At 48.8% G+C, this 18,516-nt stretch overlaps 1 protein-coding gene across 1 annotated transcript in view; it reads right to left on the bottom strand.

Moving 5' to 3' along the window:
- LOC144598899 (sex comb on midleg-like protein 2) overlaps positions 1-18,516 on the bottom strand; it is a 99,106-nt gene that overhangs the window by 49,221 nt on the left and 31,369 nt on the right. Inside the window, 2 exon segments of the mRNA XM_078409471.1 lie at positions 7,577-7,811; positions 10,675-10,745. Of these exon segments, the coding sequence (XP_078265597.1) occupies positions 7,577-7,811; positions 10,675-10,745 (306 nt within the window).

Below are 18,516 nucleotides of genomic sequence, written 5' to 3'. Positions count from 1 at the left end.
GGGTTGGGGGGAAGGGGACAGTGAGAGTTAAAGGGGGAGGAGGGGGTGGGGGGAGGGTGAGGAGAGGAGAGAGGGGGTGTGGGGGGAAGAGAGTGGGGGTGGGGGGAAGAGGAATAGTGGGGGTCAGGGGAGAGTGAGGGTGGGGAAGAGGGGAGAGTGGGGGGGGAGAGGGTGGGGAAGAGGGGAGAATGGGGGGGAGAGGGTGGGGAGGAAAGGGGGAGGGGGACAGTGAGAATGCTGAAGGATGAGGGGGGGGTCTTATTGAAACATATAAGATAATTAGGGGATTGGACACATTAGAGGCAGGAAACATGTTCCCAATGTTGGGGGAGTCCAGAACAAGGGGCCACAGTTTAAGAATAAGGGGTAGGCCATTTAGAACGGAGAAGGTGTGGAATTCTCTGCCTCAGAAGGCAGTGGGGGCCAGTTCGGTGGATGCTTTCAAGAGAGAGCTGGATAGAGCTCTTAAGGATAGCGGAGTGAGGGGGTATGGGGAGAAGGCAGGAACGGGGTTCTAATTGAGAGTGATCAGCTATGATCGCATTGAATGGCGGTGCTGGCTCGAAGGGCTGAATGGACTACTCCTGCACCTATTGTCTATTGTCTGTAATGCGGGTGGGGCGCGTAGGTGTAGGGGAGGGTGGAGGTAGGAGGGCATGAGGGTGGGGGGGAGGAGAGAGTCGAGGCTGGGGGTAGGTGAGGAGGGGTGGAGGAGAGCGGGGGGGTGGGGGACAGTGAGAGTGGGGCTGGGGAGGAGAGAATGTGGGTGGTGGGGGGGCAGAGTGGGGGAAAGGGGGGTGGGGGAGACCGAGAGTGGGGCTGGGGGAGGAGAGAATGTGGGGGTGGGGGGAGGAGAGTGTGGGGGAAAGGGGGATGGTGGAGAATGGGGGGTGGGGGAAGAGTGCGAGTGGGGGTGGGAGGGAGAGTGGGACTGGGGAGGAGGGCAGAGTGCGGGTGGGGAGGAGGAAGGGTGGGGGGAAGGGGACAGCAGGGGAGGGAGGGGGTGGTGGTGGTGGGGGGATTGAGAGAGTGGGGGTAGGGGGAAGGGGGACAGTGGGGGTCAGGGGAGAATGGGGGGAGGGGGACAGTGAGAATGCGGGAGGGGCAAGTGGGTGGAGGGGAGGGGGGTGAGGGTGGGGGAGGAGAGAGTGGGCGAGGAGGGGTGGAAGAGAGAGGGGGGTGGGGGAGAGTGTGAGTGGGGCTGGGGGAGAATGAGAGTGGGGCTGGGGGAGGAGAGAATGTGGGGGATGGGGGTGAGGAGAGAATGTGGGGGATGGGGGTGAGGAGAGAGTGGGAGGAGAGAGTGGGGAGGGGGGAGGAGAGAGTGGGGAGGGGGGAGGAGAGAGTGGGGAGGGGGGAGGAGAGAGTGGGGGAGGGGGAGGAGAGAGTGGGGGAAAGGGGGGGTAGGGGAGAGTGAGAGTGGGGGTGGGAGGGAAAGTGGGACGGGGAGGAGGGCAGTGTGGGGTGGGGAGGAGGGAAGAGTGGGGGTGTGGAGGAGGGGTGGGGGGAAGGGGACAGCAGGGGTGGGGGGGAGGAGGGGGTGGTGGTGGGGGAGGATGAGAGAGTGGGGGTGGGGGAGAAGGGGAAAAGTGGGGGGCAGGGAAGAGTTGGGGGTAGGGAGGGGGGCATAAGGGTTGAGGGTGCTACAACAATACAGGAGAGGCTTTGGGTCCAAGGCTCCTCGGTCACACCCTCTCCCCTTCCCTGTACCGAGGATATATCCGTGTGGACTATCAGTGATTTCGGCAAAACGGTAAACCCCAGCGCCACAATTTTTGCACCACCTTAATCACCACTCTCCCCGCTGGTGCCTATAACATTTTTATTTAAATTGGTCTTATATTTGTTAAGTTAGATAGGTTTTAATGTTAAAATTTTCATTCCTAACCGATATCTTGAAGGTCTTCAGTGTGTGACGTCACAATGGGACCCGTGCGCCTGTGAAATGAGCTCTTGTCCCCGTCCCCCCTCTGGTATTCAGCATCTGACGTCACAATGGAACCCCCACGTCTTCAAGAGATGAGCTCGTGCGCCCCCCCCCCCCCCCCAACCTTTAACTGATACGCTCCTCGCCCCCCCCCGGACCTTCAACTGATGCGCCCCCCCCAACCTTTAACTGATGCGCTCTCCCCCCCGACCTTTAACTAAGCTCCTCCCCCCTACCTTTAACTAATGCCCCCCCCCCGCGGACAATTAACTAATGCCCCCCCCCCCCCCCCCCCCGGACCTTTACTTTAACTAATGCGCTCGCCCAGTAAACCGCCGTCTGTCCCTGCTTCTGACATTCCTCAGATCGGGCAGCGCTGACCGCCGGGAGGTGAAGTCGGGGGGGGGGGGGGGGGGGGGGGGAAAGCAGCACTCGGCCGACTGACGGGAGTGCCTGCCAATGAGCGTGTGGGGTGACGAGAGCTCTGCTGCTGCTCTCCCGTCGTGTCGTCATCCCCCGCAAGCCCTCAACCCCGCCGCCGGGAGGTGTAGTCGCCGTCGACTCTCCCGCTCGGGGCGGGAAGGTGGGAGGGGATGCGGCACCCGCCCGACTGACGGCAGTGCCTGCCAATGAGCATGTGGAGTGACGAGAGCGCTGCTGCTGCTGCTGCTGCTGCTGCTGCTGCTGCTGCTGCTGCTGCTGCTGCTGCTGCTGCTGCTGCTGCTGCTGCTGCTGCTGCTGCTGCTGCTGCTGCTGCTGCTGCTGCTGCTGCTGCTGCTGCTGCTGCTGCTGCTGCTGCTGCTGCTGCTGCTGCTGCTGCTGCTGCTGCTGCTGCTGCTGCTGCTGCTGCTGCTGCTGCTGCTGCTGCTGCTGCTGCTGCTGCTGCTGCTGCTGCTGCTGCTGCTGCTGCTGCTGCTGCTGCTGCTGCTGCTGCTGCTGCTGCTGCTGCTGCTGCTGCTGCTGCTGCTGCTGCTGCTGCTGCTGCTGCTGCTGCTGCTGCTGCTGCTGCTGCTGCTGCTGCTGCTGCTGCTGCTGCTGCTGCTGCTGCTGCTGCTGCTGCTGCTGCTGCTGCTGCTGCTGCTGCTGCTGCTGCTGCTGCTGCTGCTGCTGCTGCTGCTGCTGCTGCTGCTGCTGCTGCTGCTGCTGCTGCTGCTGCTGCTGCTGCTGCTGCTGCTGCTGCTGCTGCTGCTGCTGCTGCTGCTGCTGCTGCTGCTGCTGCTGCTGCTGCTGCTGCTGCTGCTGCTGCTGCTGCTGCTGCTGCTGCTGCTGCTGCTGCTGCTGCTGCTGCTGCTGCTGCTGCTGCTGCTGCTGCTGCTGCTGCTGCTGCTGCTGCTGCTGCTGCTGCTGCTGCTGCTGCTGCTGCTGCTGCTGCTGCTGCTGCTGCTGCTGCTGCTGCTGCTGCTGCTGCTGCTGCTGCTGCTGCTGCTGCTGCTGCTGCTGCTGCTGCTGCTGCTGCTGCTGCTGCTGCTGCTGCTGCTGCTGCTGCTGCTGCTGCTGCTGCTGCTGCTGCTGCTGCTGCTGCTGCTGCTGCTGCTGCTGCTGCTGCTGCTGCTGCTGCTGCTGCTGCTGCTGCTGCTCTCCTCTCCCCTCACACGCCCTCCCCCTCGCCTCGCACTCCCTCAACCCCGCCGCCGGGAGGTGTAGTCGCCGTCGCCTCCCCCGCTGGGGGGGGGGGGGGGGGGGGGGGGGGGTGAAAGAGGGGATTGGTATTGCCCGCTTTGCTGCTGCTCTCCCCTTCCCCCCCCCTCCCTCGCACGCCCGCTCGACGTTCCATTGGTCCGCTCACCACGACGTGGGCGCCATTCATTGGCTCCGACCTCACCACGACGTGGGCGCCATTCATTGGCCCGATTGGGCCGGGTCCCTACGTGGGGTGCAGTGATTGGCTCCGTCCTCCCGCTCTATGTGGGTGGAGCAGTTGCTTCGTGAGGAGCAGAGTGGGGGCGGGATGGAAAGAGGGACAGCAGGGGAGGGGTGGTGGTGGTGAGGGGGAAGAGAGAGTGGGGATGGGAGGGAGTGCGGGAGGGAGGGAAAGGGGGGGAAGATGGGTGGGGGGGAAGGGGACAGTGAGATTGAAAGGAGGGGGAGGGTGGGGGAGGAGAGAGGGGGTGTGGCAGGAAGGGGGTGATGGTGGGGGAAGAGAGTGGGGGTAGGGGGAAGGGGGACAGTGGGGATAGTGGGGAAGAGGGGAGAGTGGGTGGGGGAGAGTGGGGGGGAGGGGGACAGTGAGAATGCAGGTGGGGCGAGTGGGTGGAGGGGAGGGTAGAGGTGGGAGGGGGATGAGAGAGTGGGGGAGACGGGGGAGGGTGAGGAGAGGTGGAGGAGAGAGGGGGCTGGGGGAGAGTGAGAGTGGGGCTTGGGGAGAGTAAGAGTGGGGTTGGGGGAGAGTAAGAGTGGAGCTGTGGGAGAGTAAGAGTGGGGCTGGGGAGGAGAGAATGTGGGGGGGAGGAGAGTGGGGGAATGGGGGTGGGGAAAGGGGGTGGGGGGAGGAGAGAGTGGGAGAAAGGGGGCTGGGGAGAGAGAGTGGGGCTGGGGGGGTAGAGAGTGGGGCGGGGGGGTAGAGAGTGGGGGGGAGGGGAGAGTGGTGGAAAGGGGCGTGGTGGGGAATGGGGGGTGGATGAGAGTGCGAGTGGGGGTGGGAGGGAGAGTGGGACGGGGAGGAGGGCAGGGTGCGGTGGGGAGGAGGGAAGAGTGGGGATGGGGAGAAGGGGTGGGGGAAGGGGACAACAGGGGTGGGGGGAGGAGGGGGTGGTGGTGGGGGGAATGAGAGAGTGGGTGTGGGGGGCAAGGGGGACAGGGAAGATGGGAGAGTGGGGGGTGGGAAGGGGGGGCGATAAGGGGGATTGAGTTGGGGGCTGAGGGTGCTACACCAATACAGGAGAGGCTTTGTGTCCAGGGCTCCTCGGTCACACCCTCTCCTCTTCCCTGTACCGCCTTTAATTGCGCTCCCCTCCCCTGGAGGAGCACGGCACCACAGTGAAGGAGAAAGAAGATGGCCGCTGGCAGGACGGTGTCAGTGGCTCCCTCTCCCCTCCCCCACCCCATTCCCCCTCCTCAACCGCCCCCTTCTCAACCGCCCCCTCTCCCCCCCCTTGAGATTCTCTTCTTCTTTTTTTTTCAAGACAATTTATTTTAAAGAAAAAACGTGATTTCCCCAGGTCACAATGGAAACCCTACGAGGAACGAGCCCAACGGGCCCACTTGGTCTAGCATACTATTAAAACTCAGATCGTGTGTGTGTGTGTGTGTGTGTGTGTGTGTGTGTGTGTGTATAAAAAAGAAAATAACTGCAGATGCTGGTACAAATCGAAGGTATTTATTTACAAATGCTGGAGTAACTCAGCAGGTCAGGCAGCATCTCGGGAGACGTTTCGGGTTGAGACCCTTCTTCAGACTGATATATATACACACACACACAATTGTATATAGGCCTGCATCTTGGAGCCTGCGGAGGACTTGTTCGAGGTTGTCGAAGTGTGCTTCCTCAGAACTACCTGTGACGAGCAGATCGTCCAGATACACAGCAACTCCAGAAATCCCCGCCAGAAGATTGTCCATCGTACGCTGAAATACAGCCGGTGCTGTTGAAATGCCAAACAGCGACGGGTATTTATCGTCACCGGTTCACAGGATCCGACGACCAAACCAACTGCTGGTAAGCGTGCGACAGGTTACGTTTGGTGAACTGCTTCGCCTTCACCAGCTTCGTAAACAACTCATCAATCCGAGGTATCGGATACGTATCAGCGGCACTGGTCGAGCCTTGATGGTACAGCCGGGTCGATGTTGATGTCGACTTCGATGCCCTTGAGTGTCCCGAGTTCCGCTTTGAAGAGGTCACCGTATTTGGAGAGGAGGCTCTACAGGTGGTCGTTCACGTTGACCTGGTTCACCTCCTGCCAGTTGAGTTGCAGAACTTTCAACCAATCACGGTCAAGTAGGCTTGGCCCCACCCCCTTCACTCACAAGAGAGTGGGGAAAGGGGGGGTGGTGGGGAAAGGGGGGTGGGGGGAGTAAGAGTGGGGCTGGGGGAGATTGGGGCTGGGGGAGAGGGGTGCGGGCAGGGAGTGGGGGTGGGGAGTAGGGCAGGGTGGGTTTGGGGAGAAGGGAAGAATGGGGTGGGGAGAGTGGGGGTGGGGAGGAGGGAAGATGGAGGTGGGGGGAGAGTGGGGTGCGGGCAGGGAGAGTAGGGGTAGGGAGGGAGGTGGGGGCGAGTGGGGAATGGGGTGGGAAGGGGGAAATGGGGGTGGAGGCAGGGCTGGGGGTAGGGGAGGGGAAAGTGGGGATGAGGGCAGGGGAGAGGCAAGTGGGGGTGGGTTGGGGGGGATGGAGTGGGTCAGTGGGGGTGTTGTAGTTCGTGACCTATTAACAGAATAGTCAGACAACCAAAATCGTTTAACCTCTTTATTCTACTCACCCAGGTGGGAGAGAGCCTAGATACCGGAGTGTTCAAAAACACTCAGGAAGCTAGTGTAGTCCCTCTTTCCAAAAGCTTACATTTACACACCTTTTATACCCTAAATACATGTGCCAGTATTTTTCCATCACTGCCTTATATGGCAAGTTTACAATACTCTATAAATCTTTATGTGTCTTTCGGGACCTCCGTGTCCGTCGTGTCCATCGTGACCTCTTCTTTCTTGGGAACAAAGGGCAGTCCATATGGCAAGATGTTCTTCTTAACACTTCAAAGTTTTGAGGCCAGTTGCTGATATCAGAGGATACGCTCAGCCACAAACCGCGCTTCCATGCTGACAACAGGATGCCTCAGGAATAATCCGAGCTGGAGCTTTTACACCCCTGCAATAAAACCCACAAAGCTGCATTCGTAATGTTAGCCCTTACAGGGGGAGAAGGGGGATTGAGTGGCGGGGTTGAGGGTGGTACAATATAGGAGAGGCTTTGCGTCCAGGCTAATCACACCCACTCCCCTTCCTTGTCCCCCTCTACGAGGAATGAGCCCAACGGGCGCGCGCACGGGCCTGACGGACACACGGACAGACACACACAATATATATATATATATATATACACATACACACACACACATATATATACATATATACACACACACACACATATATATATATACATATACACACACATATATATAGATACATATACACACATATATATATATATTGTATACATATACACATATATAATAAACAGCCTCTCATCAACCCTACCAAATCACACTGCATTGTCCATTGTCTAACTTTGAGTTCAGAAAAATTGTACATATTCAGCTTACTTTCAATAATTCAAAAAATAAGCACAAAGTTTGGGAATCAAAGCAGGATTCAATTACGCCATCAGAATTACGCACCATACAAATTCAGATATTCTTTGGGGAGGTGCCCCACTATGAAACAAGAGAGGATTTATTTATTAAAGAATGTACATAAAGATTTTTGGGGCAAATGATACACACAACTTTTAAAATGTTAACTTCACTTCCATAACCATAATTATCAATCTAACATTTGATTTTCTCTAAATTTGTACAGCATAATTAATGAACTATCTTGTTGTTTGAGTAACCAATTCGTTCTGTAGGAAGTCAGTTATTTAAATTTATATTGTGTTGAAAGTACACCATTAATTCAATTAGATGTAAAGAATTCAATATTGCAAAAGGTTTCCTACCAAGTGGAGGCTGCAGCATTCCACTGTTCTTCTCACAAGTCCCAATAGGTTGTATATCAGATGAGTCAACCAATCGCCAAAAGTCATTTTTGTTGTCACTCCCATCAAGTCGTAATCGTAGCCTTGCTCCTGTTATTCCAACCACTGTAGCGATGCAAATGGAGGTAACATTTCTTGGATCCTGAGCCTCAAGCTTCATATTGATTTTGAACTCATTGCTGGGTGGAATTCTCGGCTGAAGTGAAGGTACAATATAAATACAAGTCTTGAGTGAAAATTATTGTCCATATTTTCATAAATAGATCAAATCAACTAAGTACTTCTATATATTCTAAATATTTCTATCAAATCAACTAAGTACTTCAGGAGGGTGATGGCGGAAGGATGTTTTTTGGACTGGAGGCCTGTGATTAGTGGTGTTCCTTCAGTGCTGGGCCCATTGGTGTTTATCATCAAAATCAATTATTTAGATGAGAACGTACATGGCATGATTAGTATAAGAAAATAACTGCAGATGCTGGTACAAAATCGAAGGTATTTATTCACAAATTGCTGGAGTAACTCAGCAGGTCAGGCAACATCTCAGGATAGAAGGAATGGGTGACGTTTTGGGTCGAGACCCTTCTTCAGACTGATGTCAGGGGGGCAGGACAAAGGAAGGATATAGGTGGAGACAGGAAGATAGAGAGAACTGGGAAGGGGGAGGAGAAGAGAGGAACAGAAGAGAGGAACAGAGGAACTATCTAAAGTTGGAGAAGTCAATGTTCATATCGCTAGGCTGCAAGCTGCCCAAGCGGAATATGAGGTGCTGTTCCTCCAATTTCCAGTGGGCTTCACTATGGCACTGGAGGAGGCCCATGACAGAAAGGTCAGACTGGGAGTGGGAGGGGAAGTTGAAGTGCTCAGCCACCGGGAGATCAGGTTGGTTAAGGCGGACTGAGCGAAGGTGTTGAGCGAAACGATCGCCGAGCCTGCGTTTGGTTTCGTCGATGTAAAGAAGTTGATTTGGTTTCGCCGATGGAAAGAAGTTGATTTGATTTCACCGATGTAAAGAAGTTGCAGATGACATTGAAGTGGGTGGTTTTGTAGATAGTGAAGATGGTTGTCAAAGATTACAGCAGGATCTTCTTCGGCAGGTGGGCAGAGGAATGGTTAATGGAATTCAATATAGACAAATGTGAGGTGTTGCCCTTTGGGAAGTCTAACATGGGTGGGGTCTACACAGGGGAGTGTTGCACAGTAGAGGGATTTAGGAGTACAGGTGCATAGGATCTAGGAGTACAGGTTCATAGTTCATTGAAAATGGCATCACAGGTATACAGGATGGTGAAGGAGGCTTTTGGCACATTGGCCTTCATCAGTCAGAGCATTGAGTATTAATATTGAGAGGTCATGTAACAGTTATCCAAGACGTTGGCGAGGCCACATTTATAGTCTTGTGTTCTGTTTTGGTCACCTTGTTATAGGAAAGATATTGCCAAGACTCGAGGCACTGATCTACAGGGAAAGATTGAGCAGGCGAGGACTTTATTCCTTGAAGCGCAGGAGGATCTGGGTTGATCTTAGAGGTATACAAAATCATGAGGGGATCAGATCGGGTAAACTCAGAGTCTTTTGTCCAGAGTAGGGGAAACTCAAGAACCAGAGAACATAGGTTTAAAGTGAGGGGGGGAGGAAACATTTAATGGGAACCAGAGGGGTCATTTTGTTTACACAAAGGGTGGTGGGTGTATGGAACAAGCTGCCGGAGGAGGTAGGTGAGCCAGGTACTTTTGTAGCGTTTAAAGAAACATTTAGACAGGTACATGGATATGGTAGGTTTAGAGTAGACACAAAATGCTGGAGTAACTTCTCTCCAGAGATGCTGCCTGTCCCGCTGAGTTACTCCAGTATTTTGTGTCTGCCTTCGATTTAAACCAGCATCTGCAGCTCTTTCCTACATATGGTAGGTTTAGAGTGATATGGTCCAAAGCAGACAGGCGAGACTGGTGTAGATGGGGCAAGTTGGTCGGCATGGGCATGTTGGGCCTGTTTCCATGCTATATGACTCTGGTTGAAGGAGACTGCAGACCCTCAAGATATTCCTTTCCCCCAGACCACATGATCCCTGGTCCCCATTGTTTTGTTGCCTGGAAATGTTACATTGAGTCTAAATGCCAAATTATTCAATACTGACCGATACTCAAGGGAGGAGTGAATCAGGGAGTATTTTGAACACATGGTCAATGTTAACTTTTCATATATCATTTTGAAGGCAAATGCAAAATCTGCCAAGTCAATCAAAATTAAACCAAAATGTTAGTCACCATTTCCAAGTCAGGAAGTAAAGTAGCATTAATATTTGGAATATAACATTCCAAAAATATTTCCGTTTTCTCTCGAATTAAGAGACATATGATGTAGATGAGGAGTACATCTTGGATGTGAAAGAACTGACATCTTGAATTACTTTTCAAAGACAAGCAACAACTGCATAAAATCACAACTACAGACAAAAACAAAATTTAAACTTTGAAGTTAAAGAACATGTCAATTTTAACTATTACTTCTATTAGGGTTATATGTACCAGTCAGCAAAGCATGTATTGACAATTAGTGTGAAAAATTAACAGCAAATACATCCTTTGAATAACAGCAGTGAATATTGAATAAAGGACTATACAAATACACCTACATGAAGAGATGTCAAACCTTCATCGTAATGTGAAAAACAAATGAATGTGGAGGTGTAAACAAAGAAAGGATAAACTACTGCAAATGATGCCAAGCACTTTATATTGTGTCGGAATATTAATAATGCGAAGATGTACGAAACCTAGCTAATTTAGCTTATTCAGTTCAAGTACTCAGCAGTTTGATCTTGCAATTAAACAAATAATGAACCCTGTTTCAAAAACCTAATTGACTGTCATCATGTGTAACATGTTACAATTCTGAATTCAGCTTCTGTGGTTACATGTAGAAACAAGGGACTGCAGATGCTGGTTTACAAAAAGTCAAGGTGCTGAAATAACTCAGCGGATCAGGCAGCATCCCTGAAGAACATGGATAGGTGATGTTGCGGGTCAGGGCCTTTCTTCAGACTGGAGATTACATACCTGTCTAAAACAGTGCGGGGGAGCTGGAACTTCTCCACTTTCTTTCAAGTAATCATCCCAGTTAAAATGATCTACGAACAACAAGAACAATTTTGTACAATATAGTGTTATACATATTCTGTTCTTGATAAGTTTTCATAATTGTAACTAAGATATGTTAAAAACAAAAGCATTAGATGAAGGAAAATTGTTATTAAGATATTGAGTAGACTAAAATTTCAGAATATCATAAGTGGCAAAAGAATCTCGTGAATACAAATATATTTTTGTTGCAAGATTACAAAAGTTGCCAAAAATGTAACAATGCTTCATTTTGTGCACATGAATATCTTACAAGATTGTGTTTACTGAGTAAAAAGCAGAGCAATTATACGTGGTGTCATTTTTATTTTCATGGTTCCAAATTACTACACCCATTCAATCTGTATCGCTCAGAAGCTGAACATGCCATGAAAGTTGTAATAAATTAAAATAAAAGATTAAAAAAAACAACCAAGAATAGTAATTACATTGTCATATGTACATGCACAGGGGTACTGCGGAGCAGCAAAGATATATAGCGATAAAATCATGGATTGGATCTCATTTTGTCCAGTGACTCCTTTTTCATTTCCTAAAAGACTGCATTCTTCAGCTAAATAGTAATGTCAAGTATTAATTTTACCCCAAACATCTCACAATTATGCAGAAAAATAGAAAATGAGCAAATACATTTTATCAGAGAAAATAAAATGAGTATCTGTAGAGCAATTCAAGGAACTGAGACCTTTACTGTCGTGGAGATATCATATTGAACTGCTGGATATTTCAAATAATAACAATTAGTTCTTTGGCGAGTTGGAGTGAAGATTTTTGACAGTTAATTTGGTCCAAGCCAGATCATTGCTCTACAGCTGCAGAAATGCCAAAATTCACAAATTGCAAACAAAAAAATGCATTAGCAGCTGAGAAAATAGAACTGAGAAATTCTCTGTAATACTTGCAGATAATGACCTGGATATCATTAGTTTGTATAGGAACTGCAGATGCTGGTTTAAACCGAAGATAGACACAACAAGCTGCAGTAACTCAGTGGGACAGACAGCATCTCTGGAGAGAAGGAATAGGTGGAGTTTCGGGTCGAGACCCTTCTTCAGACTGGGAACATTACAGTTTGGTTCTCTTGCTTTGAACCAATTTCCCAATGTGAATTTTGATTTTTGACTTTGTACTATATTGTTTGTTTTTATATATTAAACTTTGTTATTTATTATGTTGCCTGCTGAGTACAATGTTTCTACATCTGTTGTGTTGCTGCAAGAAAGAATGGCATTGTTATCTATCTCAGTTTGTTTGTGTGTATATGTTTATGTGTTTATGTGTGTACCATGCCCTCTACAGAGCCAAAATGGTACAGAAAAGCGCAGCAGGGACTACCTGAAGTTAGAGAAGTCAATGTTCATACCACTGGGGTGTAAACTGCCCAAGCAAAATATGAGGTGCTTTTCTGCCAATTTGTGCTGGGCCTCACTCTGACAATGGAGGAGGCCCAGGACAGAAAGGTCAAACGGGAATGGGAGGGGGAGTTGAATTACTAAGGAGGTGGTGCTTGGGAAGCTGGAAGGTCTGAAGGTGGGCAAGTCTCCTGGACCAGATGGACTACAACCCAGGGTTTTGAAAGAGGTAGCCTTTAGAGATTGTGGATGCATGAGTAGTGATCTTTCAAGAATCAAGAGGTCATGAGTGGTCTCAGACTACAGGAAAATTGCAAATGTTACTCGACTGTTGAAGAAAGGAGCGAGGCAACAGAGGGGAAACCAGAGGCCAGTTAGTCTGACATCAATGGGTGATAAGATTTTAGAGTCCATTATTAAGGATGAGGTTTCAGAGTACCTAGAAGCACATGATTAAATAGTCAGCATGGTTTTGTGAGGGAGAGATCATGCCTGACAAATCTTTTGGAATTATTTGAAGTAAATAGCAGGATAGACAAACGAGAGTCAGTTTAGTTGGATTTTCAGAAGGCCTTTGATAAAGTGCCAATAGATTGGCTGAATAGAAGGTGGCAAAATATGGGAGTAAAGGGGTCAATAGACAATAGGTGCAGGAGGAGGCCATTCGGCCCTTTGAGCCAGCACTGCCATTCAATGTGATCATGGCTGATCATTCTCAATCAGTACCCCGTTCTTGCCTTCTCCCCATATCCCCTGACTCCGCTATCCTTAAGAGCTCCATCTAGCTCTCTCTTGAATGCATTCAGAGAATTGGCCTCCACTGCCTTCTGAGGCAGAGAATTCCACAGATTCACAACTCTGACTGAAAAAGTTTTTCCTCATCTCAGTTCTAAATGGCCTACCCCTTATTCTTAAACTGTGGCCCCTTGTTCTGGACTCCCCCAACATTGGGAACATGTTTCCTGCCTCTAACGTGTCCAACCCCTTAATAATCTTATACTTTTCGATAAGATCTCCTCTCATCCTTCTTTTTCGGGTTCCTATTAAATTATTCCTCCGTCACCTTAAACCTGTGTCCTCTGGTTCTCAATTCCCCTACACTGGGCAAGTGACTGTTTGTTTACACGATCTATTCCGCTCATGATTTTGTACACTTCTATAAGATTACCCCTCACCCTCCAGCACACCACAGAATACACCACACCACACGCCTGCTCAACTGCTCCCGAAAGCTCAGGCCCTTGCGTCCTGGCAACATCCTCGTACATCTTCTGTGCACCCTTTCCAGCTTGATACATTTCCTATAACATGGTGCCCAAAACTGAACACAATATTCCAAATATGGCCTCACGAATGTCTCATATAACTGCAACATGACCCCCAACTATTACACTCGTACTCTGACCGATGACGGGCAAATTGCCAAAAGCCTTTTTGACCACCCTATCTACCTGCGACTCCACTTTCAAGGAACTATGTACCCTGCACTCTGAGATACCTTTGCTCTACAACAACCCCCAGAGCCCTACCATTCACTGTGTAGGGGAAAGGGAGAAAGATATGGAAAGGTAAGGTGTTAAAATGAGACATCAAATGGGACAAAGTTCAAAGAAAATGTATAGATCATTGTTAGCAAGGGGAAGGTGACAACGAAGCATGCTAAAGATAAAATGTAATCAGGAGGACAGTCGGACTGGTCGGAGACTAGGATGGGAGAGGGATGGAGAGAGGGAGATAGCAAGGGTTACTTGAAGTTAGAGAAGTCATAATTCATACGGTTGGGTTGTAAGCTCCCCGAGCGAAATATGAGGTGCTGTCCCTCCAATTTGCATTGGGCTTCACCCTGACAGGGGAGGCAGCCCAGGACAGAAAGGTCAATCTAGGAATGGGAGGGAGCGTTAACGTCTTTAGCAACCAGGAGATCATGTTGGCTTGGTCGGACTGAGCGGAGGTGTTCAGCGTAACAATTGCCGAGCCTGCATATGGTATCGCCGATATATAGTCCACACCTGGATACAGTAGATGAGGCTGGAGGAGGTGCAAGTGAATTTCTGCCTCACCTGAAAGGACTGCTGGGGTCCTTGGACAGAGTCGAGGGAGGAGGTACAGGAACAGGAGTTGCATCCCTTGCGGTTACAGGGGAAAGTACCTGGGGAGGGGTGGTTTGTGTGGTAAGGGATGTGTTAACAGGATTCCACCACTAGCCACATCTTCCCATTTCCACCCCTTTCCACTTTGTGCAGAGACCGTTCGCTCCGCAACTCCTTGGTTAACTCATCCCTTCCCACCAAAATTGGGCACGCTGGAAAATACCGGCAATTGGCATACTATTGCTGGACTCCATGAAGAATGCAAGGCACTTTGCAATCAAAACAGCACAGAAGACTTTAAAAGAACGTTCAGGACGCGAGTGTTCATATGAAAAGACCTTCAGACGTGTCGGTGATTTGCCAATTTAGATCCCTCTGTAAAAATTGTGCACCTTTGCGTGGTACATTTTGTGGATGCCTAGTTTGTATCTACTGGCTTCCTTCAATCCCTGCACTCATGCACAGCAACCATCACACAAATTCGATTCATATACATTTTCATTTGACAAGAGAAATACTATGAAGCTTCATTTTAAAGGACCATACCAGAGGAAATGGGTGTCCATTGGCACCAATTGTCCACTTTAACAGAGTATGGTATTATCATTGTACAAGTAGTAGAAACAAACAACTGCAGTTGCTGGTTAATGCACAAAAGGGCATAAAGTATTGGAGTAACTCAGCGAGTCAGGCAGCATTTCTGGAGAACATGGATAGCTGAAGTTTCAGGTTGAGATCCTTCTTAAGCCTCTCGGCCCAGAACTGGGCCTGGAATCCAGGCAAGTTGAAGGCACAGAACGGCTGAAAGTCGAGAGATAGGTGGAGGCAATGGTCGTGCCCCATGTGCGGCCAATGTGCAGGTAAGGATCGGGGTGGCACCATGTGGGGCTTGAAAGCAGCTGGCACAGCCAAAGGTCCGGCCTGGAAGCATCGTGGTGGCAGCCGGCGCTGCAAGCGGCCGGGGGGGGGGGCAGCATGAGCCGAGGGGGAGGCGTAGGCAGTTGGTGGTATAAATGACAGGGGAGGTGGCACGAGCCAGGGGTGGCGTGGGCAGCCATCAGAAGATTAGTCCGCTAAAGAGGTCTGTTAAAACAAGGATGTACTGTAATGATAACATTATTCCAAAGGAGGGCACTGGAGTTCTTTTAACTGACAACCTTGCAGAAAATCATAATTCATGCAAATCTCAAAAGCGCCAGTTACATATTTGGAAAATCTGTGTAAAAACCAATATAATTTTTTTTAAATTAGTCCAAATGGAAATACTTTGGAAATTAAACCAGCCCATCCCCCCCATCCAATTTTAAAAATGAGAAATAACAAAAAATGTAGTATATGTAAAAATCTCCAGAGGTCATGAGAGGTGTGCAGAGTTAAAAATAGATACTGTATGCAAGGCTTGGTCAAAACGTTGTAGCACAGAAGAAATATTTTTTCTTTGTATTCAAGTTCAGCTTTTTAAAAATCAAGCATGCTAGTGAATGGAAGTATGATTCTGGACATTTTAAACTCATCAACCAGTGTTGCTTAACTACAGATGTAGTACTTAAATTCTTGATATCATCTGCTAACTTCATAGTTCATAAAATATCTCCTTAAATGTAACTGAGAAAGTTTCTGTTAATTTATACCCCCTGTTGACCGTCATAGTTCAAAGATTTGCACCTGCTGAGAGTTCAATTTGTAACGGGGCCTCGCAAGAATTAGTGCTGGAGTCTCAACTACTTACAATTTATAGTTTTAATTTGGATGGAGTGACTGTGTATTGTCAGCAGATTTACTTAAGAAACAAAACCAGTCAAGAAGGCAAGCAGCAAGGAGGATTGGAATAACCTATACGTTAAGCCAGGTGTTATATTTTGGAAAGTCAAACCAGGGCAGGACTTTCAATAGACAATAGACACAGGAGTAGGCCATTCGGCCCTTCGAGCAAGCACTGCCATTCACCGTGATCATAGCTGATCATGCACAATCAATACCCCGTTCCTGCCTTCTCCCCATACCCCGACTCTGCTATCCTTAAGAGCTCTATCTACCTCTCTCTTAAAAGCATCCAGAGAATTGGCCTCCACTGCCTTCTGAGGCAGAGAATTCCACAGCTTCACAACTCTGAGTGAAAAAGTTCTTCCTCATCTCCGTTCTCAACAGCCTACCCCTTATTCTTAAACTGTGGTCCCTGGTTCGGGACTCCCCCAACATCGGGAACATGTTTCCTGCCTCTAGCGTGTCCAATCCCTTAATAATCTTATGTTTCAATAAGATCCCCTCTCATCCTTCTAAATTCCAGAGTATACAAGCCCAGTCGCTCCAGTCTTTCAACATACGACAGTCCCGCCATTCCGGGAATTAACCTTGTGAACCTACGCTGCACTCCTTCAATAGCAAGAATGTCCAGTGAATTCACATTTCACTGTGAATGGCAGGGCCCTGGAGTGTTGTAGAGCAGAGATCTAGATGGTAGAGTACATAGATTCTTGAAAGGGTGGTCATGGCGGCTTTCGGTAAATTAGCTTTTATCAGTCAGAGTAGTGAGTATAGAAGGTGCAATGTTATGTTACAGTTGTACAGATGTTGGTGAGGCTGCATTTGGAGTAGTGTTCAGTTTTGATCAACCTGCTCTAGGGAGGATATTGTTAAGCTGGAAAGAATGCAGAGATTTACGAGGATGTCGCCAGGAAGGCCCGAGTTATAGGGAGAAGTTGGGATAGCTAGGACTTTATTCCTTGATGAGCAGGAGGCCAAGGGGTGATCTAATAGAGGTGTGTAAAATTATGAAGGGGATAGATAGGATGAACATTACCCATCTTTACCCAGAGAAGGGGAATCATGAACCATAGTTCATAAGTTTAAGATGAGAAGGAAAAGATTTAATAGGAACCTGAAGGATAACCTTTTCACACAGAGTTGCCAGAGTTGGTAATATAACAACATTTAGAAGACTTTTGGACAGGTACATGGATAGGAAACATTTAAAGGGATATGGGCCAAACACCGGCAGGTAGGTCTGGGGTAGATGGAGGATCTTGGACCAAAGAGCCTGTTTTCATGCTATATGAATCTATGACTATCATAGTGGAAAAAATGGCTGATAAGGTATAATAATCATCAAGGAAATTTGAGAATACTGCATTGGAAGGAAGAATTGAAAATGGCAAAAGCGTTTAAATGAATACAATATAGAGGACTAGGATGCCATCGTACATGTAACACAAAATGAGCATTATTAGGAAGGGAAATGAAAAAATCCCATTTCCAGGTGCTCCTCAACTTACGATGGGGTTATGTTCCGACAAACCCATCGTAAACCGAAAATATTGTAAGTTGAAAATGCATTTAATACTCCCAGAAGCCTCCTCGCTAACCAGCGCATGCTCCCAGGAGGCCGTTTGAATGGCGCTGCCGCAGCCGCGTTGGCGGGTAAATGTTGATCCTGTGGCCGGGCTGAGGAGATAATGGGGCTGTGGCGGTAGAGGTCTGCGAGTCCGGGAAAAGCCCGGGAAAAGATCAAAATTCAAAGTACAGTTTCTAATGAATGTATATGAATGTTGCACCATCGTAAAGTCAAAATATCAGAAGTCGAAGCATCGTAGGTCGGGGAGCATTTGTATTGCAAAAGCAGTGGCATATAAAATTCTTGGGTCAATTTCCAGAGCATTGGCAATGCAAATACCTGTAATATTGTATGCAATTTCTGTCCCTTTAGTGAAGAGAGAATATTGCTACATTAGATACAGTTTGAATTAAATGCATCAGTTTAAATCCTAAGATAAAGGGGTTATCAAATGAGGAAAGATTTAGCAGGTTGAAACAATCTTCTATAAACAGAACATGCATGCCTTGAGCCTTCAGAAGAATCAATGATTAAACTTTAAATTAGACCCATGAGCAGCCTTCGTCAGCAAATGATAAATCAAACAATGAATCCAGTTAACTAACTCTCACTAGATTATATGTAATTTAACCATCCAGACAATCCTACTATGCGGGACCTTGTCGAAGGACATTCTAAATTCCACATAGACAGCATCCACTGTCTCACCCTCCTCATCCTCTTGGTTACCACTTCAAAAAATCTGACAGATGTGTGAGAAATTATTTCTCATGCGCAAAGTCAAACCGTCTATCCATAATCAATCCTTATCGATCCAAATACAAGTAGATCCTGTCTTTCTGAATCCTCTCCAATAAGTCATCAACTACTGGCCTGCAGTACCTTGACTTGCTCCCCTTCTTAGATAACAGTACAACACTCCACCTATATCCTTCCTTTGTCCCGCCCCCCTGACATCAGTTTGAAGAAGGGTCTCGACCCGAAACGT

This window comes from Rhinoraja longicauda, chromosome 12, assembly GCF_053455715.1.
Source record: "Rhinoraja longicauda isolate Sanriku21f chromosome 12, sRhiLon1.1, whole genome shotgun sequence".
Lineage (NCBI taxonomy): Eukaryota > Metazoa > Chordata > Chondrichthyes > Rajiformes > Arhynchobatidae > Rhinoraja > Rhinoraja longicauda.
The sequence above is the reverse complement of the archived record's forward strand: the minus strand, read 5'-3'. Positions and strand labels throughout refer to the sequence as shown.